This window comes from Echinops telfairi, unplaced genomic scaffold (genome assembly GCF_000313985.2).
Source record: "Echinops telfairi isolate 266 unplaced genomic scaffold, ASM31398v2 ScPeMD7_53;HRSCAF=182, whole genome shotgun sequence".
In the NCBI taxonomy this organism is placed as follows: Eukaryota; Metazoa; Chordata; class Mammalia; order Afrosoricida; family Tenrecidae; genus Echinops; species Echinops telfairi.
Window position 1 is genome coordinate 8,031,564 of NW_022103951.1, and position 22,190 is coordinate 8,053,753.

The following is a 22,190-nucleotide window of genomic DNA, read 5'->3' on the forward strand; positions in this document are numbered from 1 at the left end:
GGGGTGGGGGTGGGGTTTAATTAACATGAGTGACTTGGATGTTTTAAAAATTCCCCTTCCATTTATTTCATTTGATAGTACCCAAACCATCTGCTTTTATGTTTCGGTGGTTCAATTATTCTGTGGTTAAATGTTTAATACTATCATGCATTCACTATTTTAATGATGTTTCTGTTTGAAAAAATAATGCTTGTCAATTGGACAAAAACCTGAATGGTAACGAAGCATACACAGAAGGAAACGTCTAGACCCTGGCTATGAAAGTACAGTACTAAAAGATTTGTGTGTGATTTAGGAATATGGCTTTCATAATCAGATTGGATTTGGGCTCTGCTACTTATTCCCCTGGAGCACAATATTAGACTTTTCATTTATTCAACAAATACTTATTGAAATGCACATTTTTGGGGGGACTTAGGAGCCCTGTTTGGCACAGTGGGCTAACTGTTGGACTGCTAACAGTAAAGTGGTACCGCCCCACGAAAGCAAGGTGGGCAGCCTGCTTCTATAGAGATTCACAGCCTTGGAAACCAGGCTGCAGTTTCTGCCCTGCCTGTTCTGATAGGGTGGACTTGGGTTAAAGAATACAACACTTAAAACAGAATCCAACATATACAATCTGTCCTTATTTTCTCACTTGTAAACGAGTGATAATGCCTCACAGATTATTAGAAGCTGCAAAGATGATAGCGAGCGTGCTTGGCATTTGTCTGGCCTGTGGTAAAACTCAGGTTTTTCATTGGTTTAACGTATTTGCCTTACATTTTATTTGGGGCAGTAATATTGCCAACACTTGCTTTCCTTTTCTTTGAACTGTTCTATACCTATCTGTTTTGTTTTTATTTAAGCAGTATATTATTATACTTTAATATTAACAAGTATTGCAAACACATGCCAGAATAAAGACTAAGTAGTATAAGTAACTGTATTTCCATAAGCCAGTCTCAATCACACACACACACACACACACACACACACACACACCTCTGTCTTAGGCTCCAGTAATTATTTTGAAATTAATCCTACTTAAATCAATTCAAATATAAATATTTTGAGTTTCTATTTCCTAAAAGATTTTTAAAAAACATGTAACCACCAAGCACCAATAATTCTGTACTATCACATTTTCTTTTAATTAGTTTACTAACTTTGCATTTCTTACATTTTTACTTTTGGAGTGATGGTTCATCTTAAACTTTATTCTTTCCTTTTCTTCCCCCTTTGCATATGGATAGTTTTGTTTAAGGAAGCTGTAAAAATTAAGCGAATTAAGGAGATTAGGAAGACCCAGGTTTAAATCCTGGTTCTGCTCTTCACTAACTTTGCTGAGCCTTGGTTTCCGCATCTGTACAACAGGCTTCATTTATCATGTTCTTAAGAGTTGAATGTGATAAGTGGATAAAGTCTTATTCATGGCCTCTACCAGTTAATATCTTCTTTTGTAATACTGACTATAATAAAATTCCATTCTTGGGTATTGTGTGTGTGTTTTTAATAGCCCTAAATTGGTTGTTATTGAAAAATTACCACTAAAAACAATAGTTTTAAAATGTCCTTTTAAGAGACAGAATTTAGAATCTTTGCTTCTCCCTTCTTCCACTACCTCTTTTGAGTCCACATTAATGTCTCCCGAGGTTACAAATATAACCTTTAATTTTTAAAGTGTGTTTCTTTTATCTTGTTTACATGTGTATCACAGTTATTCCAGAGCCCTGGTGGCATGGTGTTTATACACTTCTCTGCTAACTGAAAGGTCTGGGTTCATACGCACAAGGTACTTTCTAAGAGAAAAATGTGACCGTCTGCATCCATAAAGATTTTATCACCTTGGAAACCTTATGGGGCAGTGACACTCTATTTTACAGGGTCTCTACAAGTCAGAATCAACTCGAAGGCAGTGGGTTTGGATCAGTTCCTTGATATTGACCCTTTTTCCTTCAGTGAAGTTAATTTTTTCCCCTTCTTATTTCTAGGTATTAACTTGATGTCGGTATACTTTTGCCAGTTCTTTCCTACTGCAATATTCTTGAGCTCTTATTTTGATTCTCTCTTGGTGGTACAGGGCTTATCTTTGAACAATTTATGAAAAAGGATATTACCAGGATGGTGAAACTTTGTAAGACTACAGATCTAATTTCCTATGACCTTTGTATATGGAAAAAAAACTATGACGGAGTATAAATAAAATTCTTAGATCATAACTTTTCCCTTTCCACTCTGTGAAAGTCATTACTTTGTTGTCTTCTGGCATTTAATTGTTTCGGAGAAATCTGAGGTCAATCTGATTTTAGTTACTTTGAAAATAACCTATTTTTTTCTGCTTGTATGCTTGTAGGATTATATCTTTATCCTTGAAATTTAAAAACATTTGCCAGGACAAATCTTGGTGTTGATGATCTCTGTTGAACCTTCTCAGTCTCCAGTCTCAGGTATTTTTTTTTCAGAACTGGAAAGTTTTCTCTTATACTTTTGCTGATTAAATTGCTGTTTTGTTTTGTTTTTTTTCTTCTAGGAACATCTGTTATTCATAGATTATTTCTATGTCTGTCCTCCATGATTTTTTAATCTTTCTTCATTTTTTTTAATTTACCAAGTTTGTCCTCTGTGGCATGGATTCTGTTTTCTGCTGTGTCAATTCTAATACTTGCTAGTCACAATGCAGACTTAATTTTTGGCTACTGTGTTTTCATTTCTTTATTATCTCAACATACTCTTTTGTTTCACAAGCAAAATTCCCCTTGGGGGGGTACACTCCAAAAAAAACACAAGATGGGTTCAGGCCTAAAACTTAATTGAATTCTCTCAGGCCACAGCCACAGGACCAGTGTGTGAATAAAAGCTTCTAAGAAGGTCCTCTTAAACTTAAAATGGAGCTATAACTAGAGGTCATCCCTACCCTAGCCCAGAAAATAGCTCGGGTGCTAGCAGGCCGTTAGTAGCTAGAGAAACAGTAAAGTAGGTGTAACGGTTCCTTAACTAAAATAAATGGATTTTCCTAATTACTTTTATTTTCTCTTTATAAAACTAATACATAATAAATGCATATGATTTTGAAAATACAGTACAGAGAAGAAAATCCTAAAACACAGGTAACTACTGATAAAGATTTTATATGTTTTACCAGTCACATGCACACATGGTGGGGAGGGGGGCTGCAAATTGGGGTCAAACTATATAGTTTTATAGCCTTTTAAAATATTGCAAGCATACCTTTGCATCAGTAATTTTCTTTGAGGCCCTAATTTTAACCATTGCATAGTATTCCTACAGATGAATAGATGTATTTTGATTTATTAACAAGTCCCCTGTTGGTCATTTAGATTGTTTTCTATTTTTCAGTATAATGAGTATGATGAATATCACTGTACATAAGTCTTTATGCACATCTCTGATATTTCCTTAGGATAAATGAGGAGCTGATTCTTAATCCTGTCACATTGGTAAGGATTATATGCATTCCTTATTAAGAATATAAAATGCTTGTTTCTGATTGTTTCAATGTGATTGCATAGAAGATTCTTTAGACTCTGAACAATTTGATTGTATCTTAATTCACGTTTGAGAGTAAGGTCTCTAATGCCTTACACTCAACACCTTCATGGTACTCCCATTCCATAAACTTTGGGCAGGAAAACCACTTACTAACAGGGATACTTTAAGGCACATAAACTTGTGGAAACTTGAGGGTGATTGAAAAAGAAAAAGTGTGGTTCTTGTTCATTCCTACAACCTGGGTCTCCAAATTATTACACTAGGACTCTGGACCCTTCCCCCCACCCCCCTTCCTCCTCCTTTCCTAGTTAGTTCAGACTGTTACTTTATGCAAGGAATTCATTTTTTTCCAGTGTTCATATATAAATTTCTAAGTAGAAGACTTACTGGATCATATGTCCTACTAAATTCAAGGGAGCGTTTTATCAGCAGCAGAGGATTTTAGTCCTATACTTGCCCATGATGATATCCTGCGGAATTCAAAACATTTTTTTAAACTTATTTTCTATTTTCTTCAGGCATATCAGACAGCAGCCTGGAAATGTGCATTGTTAGAACATGCCATTACAACATAACAGTCTGTTTTAATAGGGTTTCTTAAATTGAAAATGATTTAAAATCAAGACTGTTCTTATTTTTAACATTTCAGAATTTTTCTGGAATTCGGAAAAATTCTCTAGAGGTCCTGAAACCTTTTTTCAGAATTAGTGATTTAATCGTTCTTCCTCTCTAAAGATCTTAAGTGCTAATTTTACGTAGCAACATTGAAAGTTGTATGAAAACAATTCCTGCTGGTACTCAAGCTCCTTAACAATCTCTTTGATCTGATTTGTTCTGATGAGACCCATATTGTAGGTTATTCTCATTTGTGACTTTTTACACATTTCAGACTAACAAAGTATGATTAGCATTTCCTAACCTTTTCCAGTATTTCACATCCTATTTGCATATGTACAATCTGCCAAGCTCTGCAGTTTTTTGGCTGGAAGGCATTATGGTGGGATGAGAGAGGATAAATATATTTGCCTCACTTTGAGACCAATTTTTTCCATCTCATTCTTCGCCACATTGTAAAAAAGTATGCCACATATTTGAATGATCTCTTCCATCCTGCTTGGCGGGAAATTGGCTGTAGTAAGTGACGAAATGGGTGTCTCACTGATCTCCAGCGAGCCTTCATGACAATGCATTGTTTAGAAATTATCTGTAAAATGTACCCAGTTAATTGAGGCAAAAGAAGGGAAGAGAACTACCATTTACTGAGCATATACTGTCCCTTGGTGAATCATTTTTAATTATAACATCCCATGAGGTATAGGTATTACTTAGATGCATCTTAGAAATTCAAACTGAGGCTCAGAACTACTTACTCAATTTTCAGCTAATTACACCAGTAAGTGGCAGGGCTTAATCCCACTACTGTCCAATTCAAGAGCACATTTTTTTCTACTTGTATCTTTAAAAGTTTGGACCTATAGAAAGGGCCTGTTACCGTTAAGTCAGATGGATGCTTCATGTATCCTAGTAAAACTGGTCATTTTTCACAAGGGAAATTTTCTTAACTGCAGAAGTAACTTCATGCTTATTTCTAATAGAGATTACTTGGGTCCTTGTTTTTATGAAATGATAAACATTTGTTGAAGTAAAGGTGGAGTAGATGGTTACAAAGCTTCACTGATAACATAGAACAACATTGACTTTCATCTTTTCCTGCTTTAAAATTAAATTCAAAGTGGAACTCATTCCTACTCATTCCTACAAACTCAGAAACGAACTCAAGTATTTTTGCAAAATGTGCAGCTTATACTACCTTTGAGATCATGTCACACACACTGCTTTTTTTTTCTGTCTTCTTAGACTGCTTTGTTGGTACATATTGTTGATTAGCCAGGTGAGGAGTTCAGAAAAGAATATATTGTGAAATATTGGGTGTCAAAGCTAAAAATAGTGAAGAGGCAAACTGACAAAATTTGGAATCCAATTTATAGGCTGTAGTATTGGTGCTAGAGCTGGGGACATTTTTGGTATTACAACTGGGGAAGAATTTACTGGAAATTTAAAATAAGGCTTTACTCTTGAGTACAAAAAGTAATAACAAGTGTTGGATAGAAACTGCTTGGCTTAGTTGGAATGTAAGTAAAGAAGGCAAGGATTTCATCAGCAGAAACTTTAGTGTGAGTCAGCAGTTTATTGTAGGCTTTCCTAACTGGAATTGCATTAGTAAAACTGAATTCTAGAGGGAAAGTGAGGTGAGCTGACCTGTACTTTTTTTTGCATTGGTTATATCACAGTTGGAATGTTGATTACATACAATTCTGTATACCAACCCCCTCTTAACATGCTCTCAGAAAAAAAGACTAATGGCAGGTGCCTTCTGCCTTTATGTTATAAGGATCTTGAGTTATCTACCAAAGACTTGGAGTAGTTTATAGTCATAGATGTATTTTGACTTCCTATGACTTTTCAGTTAGAGTACAAGCAAGTTAATATAGACAAGGGGGGCCTAAGAAGTTCATGGGAAATGGAGTTAAAAGATAATGGGATTCCACCCCCACCCCCTGGAATTTTTTAAAGCACCATTGTCTCAGTATCTTTTCATGGGAATTTGTGGTTGAGGGAACTTAATAGATAATGAATTATGCTTAGCAGGTAGTGCTTTCTCAGAGATTTCATGGTTGAATTCCTGGTGAAGTAGGACACTTTTGTCTTGAAATATTCAAGTGTGGGTGAGGATGCTATAGGAAGAGGTGAAGTAGATGGCATGTAGTTGGAACAGAAAACTTTCAAGGTCTCTTATCAGTGTGTGTGTGTGTGTGTATATATATATATATAATCAAAAGAACTATATGGAGTATCTTTCATCTTCATGAAGATCTCTCACTTTAATTTGCATTGGCACAGGTTAACCGTTAAGAAAGAGCTCTCAAAAGTTGTTTCAGATTTGAACTTAACAGTAACCCTTTGTGGCAGGCAAGGCAAGTGTTTCAATTTTAGCATATAAATAATAGGACAGGAGTATCTCTGAATGGTCTGGAATTACAAAGCTTTTAAGTGGCATACTTAGGACTCTGCTCTGGTCTTCCAACTCATAGAGTCAGTGCTGTTTCTACTGAACCAGTTTGCTTTGAGCATTTTTGTGGAACATTTGCCTCACATACATTGGAAATCACTGGGAGCAGCAGGTGGTTTCCAGGAAAAAACTAGGAATAGTAAAGTTAGGACCAAGGTTTGGAAAGCCATGGAGCCATTAAGCAGATCTTTGTTAGGTACAGGTAATTCTGCTTACAATTTATGAGAAAATCTAGCTTGGGCTACTGGATGAATGATGATGTAAATACAAAAGTAGCTGGTTTATAGGCCAAAAGTGGGACGATTGGATTTTGGATATAAAATTAGCTGACATGGAACAAAAGTGCTTATGGAGTGTCAGGCACAATGGTTAGTGGTTTAAAATAGTTTAACTCTTTTAAATCTGCACAGGAACTGTCAGATAAGACCTTTTAAACCCTTACATGAAGAAATTGAAGCTTAGATTAGATCATTTACAAACTTGTTTGAGGCCTTGTAGTGTAAAAGCAGGCAATGAATGGTGTGACTCCAAAGCCAGTGATTTTGAGAGCTACTTTTGAGGTTTTTCTGAAACATTTGTATAAAAATGATGATGAGTAGTCAATTCAATAAATGATTGTGACTTAGGAGAGGATGTATTCTGGAGATATGTGGATGTCTTTATCATTAAAAGCGGGTGCTAATGGAACCTCTGGAAGAGTTGTGGGGAACTATAGATTTTACACGTGCATCCCCCTCCTATCTGCATCTGGTATCATTCCTGTGCTTTGTAGTATTGTAGGCATTCCCTTACCTAGGAGGAACATCTTTTATGAGTGGGTGAAAATGAAAGGTGCCTTTTATGTGGACCACTAGACTGCAGATTCATCTACAAATCAGTACCTAGAATATAGTATGTATGAAATAAGATGGATGGATGGATGGATGGATGAGTGAAGGGAGGGAAGGAAGGAAGGAAGGAAGGGTGGGTGGGTGGGTGGATGGATGGATAGTTCATTAGGGAATGGGAGAGTAGATAGATGGTAGGATTCCACTTGAGAGTAGCTACTTTTGGGGGGAGGTATAGGGTGGTTGGTGGGCTACCTTTTACTTTTGAGTTGTTAAGACTCTAAAGATGATTAGCTTAGATCTTGGAGCACTTGTTGAATAAACATGTGGTCGAGGACATATACTTATTCCTGGAAGGAACTACTGAAAACACTTTATGTTTCTGACTTCTAAGTAATATTTTTAAGTACACTAGTAATACATTTATTGTAGACACAGTAGAAAATTCAGATAAACCAAAATAAACTACCACCCAGAGATAGCCACTGTAGACATTTTGGTGTATATCCTTCCAGAGTTTTTCCCATACAAATATATACATTAGAACATGTATATATTTACCTTAAATGGGACCATTATAATCCATATTGTTTTGTAAACTGCTTTTTCATTTATTACATGTAACTGTCTTTCCATGTCAATAAATTTACATCTTTAATGTCATTTTTAATGACTGCTTAGTATTACGTTCTATGGATGTACTGTAATATCTTTAACTAGTTCTCTACTTATTAGGAATTTAGGTTTCCAAATTGGAGTAATTTTTTAAAGCTGTGGTGAGCATTCATATATATACATCTTTGTACACTTAGAAAAATTCATTGATGGGCCATTCCAAGTTTTATGTGTCTTCTTTTTCTTAAATACAGACTCAGATTGCATTCCAGAAAGGTGGTGCTGATTTACCCTTTCACCAGCAGTGTATCCAGAGTGCTCAATGCCCTATACCCACATTAACACTGGGTGTTAACTTTTTTGTTAACTAATTACCAATATGAAAGGCAACAGGTATCTTTTGGTTATATGCATCTCTTTTATTAGTACTAAGGGTGAACTCTTTTTTTCCCTTATTGCTTATTTCTTTGAGGTTCATCGTTTTTTCTTACAGGTTTGTAAAAAAAAAAAGTCCTTTATGTATTGAGGATATCAACCCTTTGTCATGTTGCTTTTGTAATCAGTTTATCTTTTGTGTCTTCTAGAAGAACTTTTAAAAGTTTAATGATACAAATTCCATGTTTTCCGTTATGATTTTCATCCTCCTCTCCCCATGAGGATTATTTATGCCTATGTATAGTAAAACACTTAAATGTTAATTCATCTGGAATTTAGAGAGCTAGCTTAATTTTTTCCTCAAGTAATCCATCAGTTGCCCTGATTAAATAGGAGTGGAGCTGGAATTGAAAATGTTATTTGCCATGGAAAGTGCTGTAAATGATGGTTTGGTGAGGTTTAAATAAAGCCATTTGTAATGTATTTGACTATTCAAATAACTTCATGAATGAGCTCACCTGGGAAGGTAATCATCATTTATTATTTCCGTGGAAAATTGCTTTCATAGTTTCAAATAAATAATGTATAGATTACTTTTGGAAGCACAACCTATTGTAAATTGGCAACTCTATCCTTGTATGTTGGTTTCACTTCTTTAGAGACCTTGTTTTTTGTTGGTTTGTTTGTTTTTGTTTTTGTCTGCTTTAATTTAAGTAACTGATGTGAGATCTTGTTTTGGTAACTTTTTATTGCTGTGCTTTTCACAGAATGGACAGCAAATTATGGATGAACCTATGGGAGAGGAAGAGATTAATCCACAAGCTGTAAGTAAACGATTGTGTTATAATGGGTACAAATCAGATATTATTAAAGCTACTGAGAACTTTTAAAGCTGAAAAAATTACAGTTGAAGGTATTAAAATGTGTTGATGGTTACATATTAATTTTAGCAAAAGATATTTTTAAATATGCCAGTGATCAATTTTTAAGAGATTGATAAAGTAAATTGGTTTAGATTGTAAAAATTTTATTCATGAGTGTCATAAAGCTTAATTTTTTAAAGTCAAAACTGACGAGATTTCTTTTTGGGGGGAGGGGTCCCCATCATCTTTTTGGGGACAGAAATGTTGTATTATATACTATGACATTATATTTTATCACAGGCAGGAGGAATGGGGGACCAAGTTTTCTTCAAAAGCAGACTTGACTTTGTTGGCACATTTAGCTTGAGTACAGAGCTGGAGATTTCTTTTTTAAAGAAAAAATATAAAGGTCATAACTTGTAGAAATATAGAACCTAGAAAATGAACATTCACCATTTACTCATCTTAATTTTTATTCAATCTTTAATCACCATCATCTAGAGCACTGCTTGGCACATCATAATGTGTATTAAATATTATTTGTATGTCCTACCCACCATCAAAATAACCATTGCCAACAGCTCATTATTCTCTACATAAAATAATTTTATTATTTGTACTTACAAAATATGTACATCCTGCAGTTTGCTTTGTTCATTTTACACGTCTTGAGCATCTTTATATATCTACGTCTACCTCTATTTTTAGTGGTTGCATAGTTCTTCTGTTATGCCTTTCCTAAGTTTAATAGAATTTTTATGAAGTTAATTGTATCAGTGGAATACAGTGTTTTAAAAATGATGTGCTGGAACAAAGCTAAGGGTATTTAAACCTCAAAGGACATTGCCAGATTTCCCTCCAAAAAGATTGTGAACATAATAAAAATAAATAGATAAATAAATGAAAATGTAAAAGGTGAACATTTCAATGATTGCTTATTGTTTACCCTGGTTAACAGTAAATTTTATCAGAAATTATTTTTGTATGGAAGCCACTCTAAATCATTTTTTCTCATGTTCATGTATATCTTAGATTGTTTAGTTGAGTGAACTACACATTCTTGGCCATTGTATTTTCTTTACTTGCCCAGTTTTCTTTGGGGTTGCTTATTGTCTCCCTACTTGGTTCAAAGTTCTTTGTTTTTGTTCCCTAGTATAAGTTCCATGTCTTTTCGATATCTTACCAATATTCACTCCGTGGTCTTTTTAAGACATTACGTTGCTGTTAATTGCATACCATATGTACAGAACTTTATAGTTTCTAAATGATCAGATTTGTCATTTTACTCTTTGAGTTCTGAGTTTCATGCATTGGTTAGAAAACTTGTTCCTGCAACAAAGTATTAATTAAAATGGCACCTTACAATTTTACCTAATGCTTTTAAGATTTTGTTTGTGTTTTTAGTTTCATGTATATATATTTTATCCATTTGGAAATTTAGTACCAAGTATGAAGTAGGAATTAACAGGATTAGTAGCCCATTTTTCTAACCTTAACCTTTATTTGTTGAATAAATAAATTTCAGTCTTTTCCTACTTGACATACCTATTTTACCATATAAAATTGCCATAAGCTCTTCTTTTCACTTTCTCTGTTGTTTTAATATAGTTTTATGATGTTTTCATATGTGGCAAGACAAGCCCTCCCTCTACCAGTATTTTACTTTTCATAAATCTTCTTAGTGCACACATTTAGTCTTCCATCAGAAGTTGTTAATCAATTTGTCAAGTACTGCTTCAAAATTTAAATTTTGGAATTTTTATTAGAACTAAATAAAGAGAATTATTTTAATCATACAGAATCTTCACATCCAGAAATGTTTATTTACTCCAATGTTCTTTTATTTCTTTCATCAAAATAATAATCCTAAACATTTAGTAAGATAATTCTTAGGTGTTTTATTTTATTTTATTTGTTGTGTCATAAATAGAACACCACCACCCCCATATGTCTTTTATTTGTTTGTTCTACTTTTATCACTCCTGACCATCCTTCAGTTCCAGGTTGAACTACAACTTCAGCTGAGAAGTCCTATACTACAACATCTACCTCCACCTTGATGGATGGTTTTCAGTTGTGTCGCCATAGCAACTTTTGTTTACCCCAAATGGCAATACATCATACTCCATTCCTTATTTACTTGTCTGAGTTCCCTAACAAGCTTTAAATTGCATGAAAAGTAGTGACCAAGTTTAGCTTACTGTTTTATGACAATGCCTAATACCCAGTTTGTATTCAAGGAATATATGTTAATTAAACGAATCCATGGATTAGATTTTGACTAGCGCAGGGACCCAAGTTTGAGTCCCAGTGTCTGTGGCTACCTTCAGATTGGTCTAAATTCCTGTTCCCCTGACCTAGTAGGAAAGTTTGCTTTTTCAGTCTATAGTATAGACATATTTATCTTTGGGTAACATTTCTCCTAAGGTTCCCTGGTGGTGCTATTGGGGAAGAGTTAGACTGCTTACCATAAATCTGTGTTTCAAAACCACCAGCCTCCACTGGAGAAAAATGAGGGCGCAATCTACCTCCCATAAAGATTCACTGACTCAGAAACCCTCTGCAGGGTTACTCTGAGTTGGAATCGACTCCATGACAGTGGATCTAATAGAACAATTCCTTTGCAATGAAAACCTTCAAGTTACTGATTCTCATCTAAAATTAAAGCTTTTTTCATTGTGATGTTATATGACTTATACTGTCCTCGGCATATTCACAGCATTAGTGGCATTTCCATCTGTGAGAAACTTAATTCTAGAGAAGAAAGAGCAGAAAAGGTGTGGGGTTGTATTACCAATAATCTGGATGAATTTATAAGCCAGATGATCTTAGAACATTTGACTAAAGCACCAGATAAATGTATAATATTAATTCTTTAGCTGTATTAGATGAAAAAAAAATCTGAAGATTACAAGGAATCTCCCCTTGTTACAACGGTTTCAATTTGTGGACTCCTTTTTGTCCTGTTATATTTGCCCACACTTAGAAAGAATTGAACCAACGTTATTTCCCAAAAACTAAACTCACTGCCATTGAGTCAATTCTAACTCCTATCAACCACAAAAGAAATTCTTTATCATAGTCAGTTTAACTTGCTTCTTGTGTAGTTTTTGAATCACTGAGCCTTTTCTTGCACTACAACCCACCATCACTCGGATGGCCTCCACTTTCTCCAGAAGATCAACTGGAGGGTTTGAACCACCAACCTTGCAATTGGACAGTACCACCAGGACTCCTTCCTTGTACTAAACCAAACCAAAAACCACACTCATTGCCATGCAGTCAATTCCCACTCATAGCAACCCTATAGGACAGTGCTGAACTGCCCCCATGGGTTTCTGAGACTTTAAATCTTTACAGAAATAGAGAGCCTCATCTTTTCTCCTGCAGAGCAACTGGTGGTTTCAAACAGCTGCACTTGCAATAGTAGCTCAACATGTAACCCACTACACCACTAGGGCTCATGTTTGCACTAAAGTAAGACTAAATAAAAACCATATGTTACTATTTCATTTTACCTACAAACTCAACTTGAAGGCACACTGCACTGATACAGAACCCCAAGATAAACATGTAGTAAAAAGATCAGATGTTAAATTCATTAACTCTTTGACTCCAACAACCTAGGTAACTTAAAACAGCATATACTTATTTTAGTGTCTCAGAGTTTAATATCTTACACTTTCTGTAGATGAGTGACAATTGGGGTAGGCCCTCACCTGAAGCAGGACTGGAGAAGACTCTGCTGCTTACTTTACTGATAGGCAGTTTATTTTATCAGAGCCAGTAAAGAGAGAATAAGTAAAGTTGACTGCTAAGACAGAAGTTCTGATTTTTGACATAATCATCTTGCCACTTTACTATATTATTTTGTTTAGGATTGCCTTTTTTATTCCATTTTATTTCATAAAACAACCCTAGGGCACACAGGTTTTAATACTTCCTCACTTGTGTAGACTGAGGCTATCTTAGGATATGACTTGCCCAGGCACCAAATCAATGAAAGCTGGAGTTGAGACACTGCTCTTGTGTAGAGTCTAATTATACCCTAGTATTCATTGTTCCTTTCAAAAGAACCCCCAATTTTAGCGAGGAACTTGACTGCCCAGTTAAGGACTACATGTCATAGCACGTGCGCACGCGTGTGTGTGTGTGTGTGTGTGTGTGTGTGTGTGTGTGTGTGTGTGTAATGTCGTTCTTGCCAGTGAGATGTACATGGGTATTTTCTATGGACTTAACTCCCTTCCTCCCCTTATCCCTGGGCTAGAATTCAGCCTCAAATGATAAGCTAGTTTCCATAAGGACAAGTCCTAGAGAGAGATGGAGAATGACCATCAGCAAATACATTTTTATAAGAAACCTGGGTTGCTAATGACCTTATGCACTAGAGACACGTTTCTACCCTAAATGACTGTTCCCTATAGCTTAATGTGTATATGTGAAAACATATATAAAAGGGAGTACACCAAAGAAAACTGAAAATTTCCCCCAAAAGCTACGTATTTAAATTTTTTTACCAAGCAACCTTATTACCTTCAAAATACTCTTCATTATACTTAATACATTGGTCAAATCTGCGATTGTACTCTCAGAAACATTTTTCAAACTCATCTGTTTAGATGACTGACAGCACCTCTCTCATTTGTTTGTTTTTTCACCTGTTCTATGTGTCAAAATACGGTCTTTTCATGTCCCTCTGCATTCATGGAAACAAAAAGAAATTGCACGGAGCGAGGTCAGGTGAGTCAGGTGTGTGAGGCAAGAGAGGCATGCTTTTTTTGGGTCCAAAACTGGTGTACTGAGATGGTTGCATAAGCAGGCACATTGTCATGGTAGCAAAATCAGACCCCGGTCTGCCACAAATTAGGCCTTTTTGTCACACACCGTTATGCAATATTTCAGAACCTCTAAATAGAAAGCTTGATTGGCAGTCTGACCTGGTGGAATGGACTCCAGATGCACTACAGATTGACATTGTCATCCAGTCTTGAAGGACCTCCAGAATGAGGTTTTGTCATCAATTGACATTTCACCTTTTTTGAAAGGAGAAATCCACTCATACACTTGAGTTTTTCCCATAGCACTGTCCCTGTAAGCTGTGTTCAACATCATAACAGTTTTTGCAGCATTTTTTTCCGAGCAGGGAACAAAATTTCACAACCTCATGCTGTTCTCTTAAATTGGCAATCACAAAAAACAAGGTTCAAAAAACTTCACTGTGACCAGAGAGAACTTTCCCAGGCAACGACACTGGGAGCACTGACTCAGAGCGAGTTGCTTGATGCTCATCTAGTGGGGGAAATGGGTACTATGAAAGCTCCAACCAGTGGAGCTTTATTCTGCATTCTTTGAGGGGGTACCCCCTCATGAATGAAGGCTTTTAAAATGTCATGGTAAAATTATTAATAGGAACTTTAGTGTTATACTTTGGCCTTCTATTTGAAGCCACTAGCCATTCTGCAGGCTAAAGAGGAGACTTTCTACTCTCATAAAGACTTAGTAGATAGGGGTGAGTGGTAGCTTTGGGGTAATGGATGATAGTAACCCACAAAAGAGGGAAAAGTAATCAAGGAAGAGGTGAAGTGTTAAGTGACTCAGTTATATAAATAGAAACAAGTTGCTATTTTTTAAAAATCAGAGTTGGGAAATTTTTAGAAATGTAAGACTGTGATACGACTGTGTTGTATTTTAGTAGTTTATTTAGAAGCTAAAGTTGAAGAAATCTCAGAAAAATATACCAATATGAAAAACAAGAGAAGGAAAAAGAACAATGAACTCTAATAAAAATCTTATAGAGACGTTATGTGCCAATAAAACTGTTTAGAAAAAAATATCTTACAGAGTCAAAATGGAAGAAATTATGGGGGTGTGTGGAATACGGCTCTTAATTCCCTCCACATTTTAACATCTCTGAAATTGGAATGTTTATTATAATTGATAGTGTGACACATTGTAATCCACAGCAATTTTCCTTCCATGACAATAAAGTAATAATTATTATCTTTGATTAAATACCATAATAAAAAATTTTTTCTCCAAATGAGGACCAGACATCCCGAGATTAAAACAATTTACTGAAAACCTATTTAAAAACAACAAAACGCTGTTCCTTATCATGTAATATGAAAACACAGAGAGAAAGCAGATTCTAAAAGCTTTTATTTAAAAGATTTAAAAATAAATTTATGAAAGATTAGGCAAAGCACCATCACATTTCTCAACATTAGAAATTAGAAGACAAGTTAGCAATGCTTTTAAGGTGCTTAGAGAAGAGGTTTTCAATCAAGATAATTTTAGGCATAGCCTTTTATATGAAGTTGCTAGAAAACGAGCTCCACCCACACTAGAGGGTTGTGGGTGTTCTTAAGGAGAAGAAACATGGGATTCATTAAACAAAATACCTTTCGCTACAAGCATGATGAGGAAAGTTTTGTTCCAAGATGATGAATTAAGAGAAGGATCAGGAGATTACTGTTATTTTCACATAACATACATAGAACATAAGAGTCAAAGGAATGAGGAGGTTTTATGGTTTGAGATAATGATCAATTTATATTTATACTGAAATATAACTGATAGTCATCATCTCCTTTGTTCAGGATGGTTTGAGTACTAATTCATATTTTAATGTAATTCCTTTTTTTTGCAGATAACACATCACAATTTATTTTTACAAGCTATAACTCCCTCCCCCCATCTTTTGTTAGTTTCCAAGAAGCATTGTACATGTTATATACTGAAATATATGGTTGCTAAATCTTACACCAATTAACTTACTCCAGCTAGTATCTTTTGTTCTTCTTCCCTTCCTGGAGAATCTTGCTTATTTTTATCCTTTCTTCCAGTGAGGGAAGAGTGAGAGCATGTCCCCCTTAGCAAAAAATTGTACCATATAACACCTCAAGCCAAATAGTGCCTCATCACCAGGATGTTAACATCCTTTCTCTGTTGGCCAAAGAACTCCATGCTCTGGTAAAATCCATTCTGAAAAATTAGCAGTCTTGACTTTTGAGGTCTCCTTAGTCATCTAAAAATAATTTACACGGTTTTCTGTTGAGTGGGGAAATAATTCTCTTATAACGTTTGCAGTTTAAAGCAAAGATTCTTTTGAGAATTAAGACAAACAACTATCTAGCTCCTTTTCCTTTCCTCTCCCCTCTGGGGCCCTATCTAGCTTTTCCAGACTATTTACTAGAGAGAAAGTTTGCCCCTTAGAAAGCAAGAATCATACCCAGTAATTTTGCAGTTGACAAACCACCTGACTTATGGTAAAAACATGGGAAATGACCTTATATGCAAATTCCCTGAATTTCTTAAATAGGCATAAGATTATAGTATTTTCTTTTTACCAGGAGTCCAGCACACACTTGCACACTCCTTACAAGGGATCACACGCTGGGGAAGCTCTGTAGAAGCCACATCCCTTTTGGCTACAAAAGGGAGAAGAATCTATCCCCACACAAGCCCTATGGCCAGTTGCCATGAGGCTGAGGTCAGACTTGTCTCCATCCTCCATATTTCTTTACCTATTTTGACCCTATCCATTCTTCCCACAACATGCTCCTTTTCTGCTAGGTTTGATAATCTGTTGCAATGGCCACCCAGAACTCATAGCTAAAACTCATAATTATGGGCTTTATTAGGGAAGTTAACAGGTTACCACAAGCCAGGATTAGAAAACCTTAAGGATACAGTCTTTTCCACAGCAGGGCATTGACTCAGCTATCAGCCATTCTTCTCATTGTCAGTCCCAGGAAGCTTGCCTGCCACTCTGCCTCAGCCTCATAGTGATGAAGCTGTTCTCTGCTCTGTCTCATGTTGTTTAGGGATGGATGGTCCTGGGAATTCTCTCTGTGTTCCTGCTTCTGAGATGGCTAATTCTTAAAATCGGAGGTGACAACTGAAATTGACTGATCCCTTCTATTAGTGTTTCACATATCATCCTATTTTCATAGTCTAACCCAGTCCTTTAGTGGAGCTACAGAGACTTGGATAAAAGGACCATATTAAGGGATTCCACTTCACTGCAAGCACAAAATACAGAAAGAAGCACCATAGTAGAACAGACAATAGACCTTAAAGACCAGGAGAGTGCAATAGAGTGCACATTGACAATGCTCATTTCCCTGTGTGCATTACCACCACTCATTGAGTGTCTGCAGTAGTGTTTATTGGTCTAGCTCTCATTGGCTGAGAGTGTATTTAGCCATTAGAGCATGAGAAAAATTAAACCAGCATGGACCACTAACTATCTAGGACATTTCTGTGAAGTAGGACATTATATGATATGTACATTATGTGAACACCATATTAAAACTTTATGGGTATCCACTTCCAGGTTAGAACTGGTGGTAGAAGTCAGCTGGCAGGGGTTGTGTGAGAGGATTCTGAACAAGTTCTGTCCGTCCTCTCTGCTTCTGCCAAACCAGCAGGACTCTACCCTGCTGACTCCACTCTGCCACATGCCTAGTTAACTAGCAGAGAGCCCGCTAAGTGTGAAGAAGGAAATAAACCTTCTCTGCTGTAGTCTCTTCATCATAATACCCATTCTTTCAGGTTGAGTGATCACATCCATATTTGGAAAGGAAACAGACTGATTTCAAGTTAACCTCAAGTGTGAATGAATGACTTGAATCAACTGGAAATACTGGCATATTTACGTAAAGGGTTTTTAAATTTTAACCTTTATAGACAGGTATTTCTGAACAAAAACAACTTCTGGCTGAGCAGAAAAAAGACATTTGTGCCCAGTGGAGAGGACCGAAACCGCCTATGGTGTGGTGTCACATATCAGGCCTGGGACGATGATGCTGTTATCCCGATCGGGGTGGCCCACAGGAGATACAGAAAGAGGAACATAGCAGCATTTCCCAGTGAGATCAGACCAAAAGCAAACTCAGTGACATCAAGTCACTGTAGGACAGTGTAGAACTGCCCCTGTGGGTTGCCACAGCTGTGAATCATTATGGGAGCAGAAAACCTGGTCTTTTTCCCACTGAATCTGTGGTGAGTTCCAACTGCTGACCTTGGCAATTAAGAGTCAAACTTGAAACCCACTATACCACAAGGCCTCCTTTGAGCTCAGAGTATCTTAGATTCATCCCCTTTCAGCACTCTAGGAAGCCAATACAGTTGGGTCATGACAATCATTGTCCATCTCTGATTTAAAACCTTACTGCCACAGCACTTTCATCTTTCTTGTGCTAGAGGTGGCAATGCCTGCTGACAGATATGTGCAAGAGAACAGTTCTGCGCTTAAATGGAAATCCGTAGATAGTAAACCTTACAATGTCTGACAAATGGAATAGTTTAGTCAAAAGAATTGTATCCAAAGAGACAACCGAGAATGTTTCCATTCTAATACCATTGGTTTATTTCTCCTGCAGTGTTTAGCTATCTGCATAGGCATAGTCATGGAGGCATCAATCCTTGAGTTTGGCTAGGCTTGGAGTTTTTTACTAGATAGGTGTAATGTATGATATAGGGGACTCTACTCTGGCCCCTCTACTTGGCCTTCTTCCTCTGAAGCTGTTAAAGAAGATTTAGCATCTCCTAATTCTGACCCCGTTCAGCAACCTGCCATACATGTGCACCTTTCTTGCTCAGATAGAGTTACTTGGCTATCTGTCTCACCACAGCCACTACCACAATCTCCATTTTCTAACTCTGAATGTCATTTTCTAACTCTGAATGTAGGCAGGTTAACTGCACCCTAAACCTGATTTTTCACCTGTAAAGTAGTGAAATCTAAACTTAGTACCTGACCTCACTGTTGTGAAAATTAAGGTGATTTGTATGCAAGAGGGCTTCCAAAGGTTCATAGAAAAGTCTGTCTTTGAATTTTACTTTTTTCATGAACTTTTAAAAGCTCTCTTGTTTAGCTAACATAGGGCCTGGAAAATAATAGTATCTTAATAAATGGTGTTACTGTTGTACTTTAAAGAAAACTTTTATTAATAAAAGAATTCAAAGAAAGTACTCGGGGGACTCCCTGGAAAAAAAACCTTGAAAAAGAACTACAAAGCAAACCTATAAAAAGCTAGAGGAAGGAATTAAATAGAAACTCCAAAATCAGTGAATTAGAAAACAGGAAAAAAACAAAAGCAAATGCACATTAGATAGCAAAACAGGATATAACCACAGATAGGAAGGAGATTAAAACATCATAGCAACTGAAATATTTACAGATGAAATGATAGCAACGTCTGGGATTCGCTTCAAAATAATTACAGCAGTGCAGAGAAATGGGCCGTGAGTTGATAATCACTAATGTGGAGTGAATAGGGTGCATTTTAGATTGGTCTTTATGTACATGTCTGAAGTTATCCCCAGTTAATAAAAATATAATAGACTACTAAATGCAATGGTTTACTAATACAAAGATCATGCTGAAGTAGATGTTTTTCTTGGAGAATCTAAATGATAACAAACAAACAGGGAGAGATGGAAATACCAAACACTCTGTGAGAATTCGAGTTATTATTTATAATTACCATATATAATCAAGTATAAGCCGACCCGAATATCTACCAAGCACCTAATTTTACCACAAAAATGGGATAAAAAGTGTGCTGAGCCTATGTGATCAAAAGGTGTCGATGGGATCAGGTATCAGGCATCAGAGAACAAAAAATCATATCATTGTGAATGAGGGGGAGTGCGGAGTGGGGACCCAAAGCCCATCTGTAGGCAACTGGACATCCCCTTACAGAAGGGTCGCAGGGAGGAGACTATCAGGGTGCCAGGGTAGCAATGATGAAACATACAACTTTCCTCTAGTTATTAAATGCTTCCCCCACTCCACTATCATGATCCCAATTTTACTTTACAAATCTGGCTAGACCAGAACATGTACAATGGTACACATAGGAACCGAAACACAGCGAATCCAGGACAAATAAACCCCTGGGGACCAGTGGTGAGAGTGGCGATACCAGGAGGATGGAGGGAAGGTTGGGTAGAAAGGGGGAACTGATTACAAGGATCTACCTATAACCCCCTCCCTGGGGGGTGGACAACAGAAAAGTGGGTGAAGGGAGACATCAGTCAGTGTAAGGCATGACAAAATAATAATACTTTATAAATTATCAAGGGTTCATGAGGGAATGGGGTGGGGGAAGGAAGGGAAAAATGAGCTGATACCATGGGCTCAAGTAGAAAGCAAATGTTTTGAGAATGATGATGGCAACAAATGTACAAATGTGCTTGACACGATGGATGGATGGATTGTGGTAAGAATTGTACAAATCCCCAATAAAATTATTTAAGAAAAAAATGTGCTGAAAAGCTCAGCATATACTCAAGTATATATGGTAACTCCACCACCACTCCCAACTACAGTAGCAGGCTCCAGTAGTTTTCATTGGCAAAATCTTTAAAGTTTTCAAGGAAAACTTAGTGTGGTTTTAAAATTGTCCTGACGCATAGCAAAAACCTGCATTACCTTCAGCTTGTTTTGTCAACACAGAAAACCATGTGCTAATTTAATTTATGAATACAGATGTAAAGACAAGTAAAATGCTTACATAGCAAATGCAGAAGCATAAGTCAACATTAGTAAATCTGCTGATCTGTAAGTGATCAGGTCATTCGTTCAAAGGAGAATATCTAACTGGCCATATTAATAGATAATAAAAAGATATTTTATAAACTTCAGCATGCTTACCTGATTTTTAATTACTTTTACTGAAGAAAAAATAGTTTACATCTAGTATCTGAATGCTTCTGTGTTAGAGTGTATTCCCAAATCAGGATTAGGTAAATTTATAAGTTCTTTCTTTATGCTAAAACTAGTAATAAATACATTATATGCATTATATACACATTATTTCAAATTTGGTATTCAGAATGACCCTTTGTATTAGATGCAGCAGCTAGCTGGCAGAACTGAGACACAAACCGCATGTTTTTAACTACTTTATTGTAAACAAACTTTCAGGAGGTCAAACACATGTCAAAATGAACTATAATCTGGGTAGTAAAAACTTGACATAGTTATGACAATTGGGTATTTTGGGACATATTTAACACATCCAAAAAATTAAAAGATAATGGAATTGTTCAAAGACCTTTTAAAACCACATAAAATCTTAGTTTGGGAAAGTCTTTATAAACATGACTATAAAGGAAGAAGCTCATTTGATTACACATAAATTTACAACTTTGTCTAGAGCAAAAAATATAAGCAGAGTTGAAAACTGACAAACCAGAAAGAAGTATTCACATTCACAAAGGACAAAGTTATAGCTTCAGTCTCGATACAGAGAAAAAGCCAATGAAACATGGTCAAAATCACAAGCCATTAACAAATAAAAAGCCAATAACCATTGAAAAACCTCATACCAAAACCTGTTGCCTTGGAGCCAATTCAGACTCCTAGCCTGTCTAGAGGACAGGGTCAAGTGGCTCCATAGGGTGTAGCAGTGGTTCTCAACCTTCCTAATACCGTGCCCCTTTCATACAGTTCCTCATGTTGTGGTGATGCCCCCCCTCAACCATAAAATTATTCTCGTTGTTACTTCATAACTATCATTTTGCTACTGTTATGAATCGGGTGACCCCTGTGAAAGGGTCATTTGACCCCCAAAGGGGTCGCGGCCCACAGGCTGAGAACCACTGGTGTAGAGGCTATGTAATCTCTACAGGCTGCCTTCTTTGTCTCACTGAGTAACTGGTGGGTTTGAGCCAACAATATTCTGATTAGCAGCCTGATGCTTAACTCAGTGTGCCACCAAGGCCCTTCATCTATGGTGATAAAAAACAGTTACTGAGTATCTGAAGTGAGGATTTACTAGGACAGGGCAGATAGGAGCCCTTGGGATGTCAGTAATATTCAATATCATGCTTATGTTAGTGGTTACTTAGGTGTATGTATTTGTTAAAACAGCCAGCTTTTACAGTTTGCATGTTTAATTTTATTCAAATTAAGGTTCAATAGAGTTGATTTTT

The 22,190-nt window shown here is 36.4% G+C and overlaps 1 protein-coding gene across 5 annotated transcripts in view; it reads left to right on the forward strand.

The window, feature by feature from the left end:
• The first annotated feature begins 2,344 nt into the window (after positions 1–2,344).
• Positions 2,345–22,190, forward strand: part of RPS6KA3 (ribosomal protein S6 kinase A3) — a 73,316-nt gene continuing 53,470 nt past the window's right edge. The window contains exons 1-4 of one of the 5 annotated variants that reach the window (XM_045290710.1): positions 2,346–2,429; positions 3,404–3,440; positions 8,259–8,397; positions 9,147–9,203. In XM_045290710.1, the coding sequence (XP_045146645.1) occupies positions 9,162–9,203 (42 nt within the window). In that variant the 5' untranslated portion in view covers positions 2,346–2,429; positions 3,404–3,440; positions 8,259–8,397; positions 9,147–9,161. Of the gene's footprint in view, positions 2,430–3,403; positions 3,441–8,258; positions 8,398–8,476; positions 8,498–9,146; positions 9,204–22,190 lie in introns of all 5 variants that reach the window. The other 4 variants (XM_045290709.1, XM_004709923.2, XM_045290708.1 and 1 more) reach the window with 4 other exon arrangements.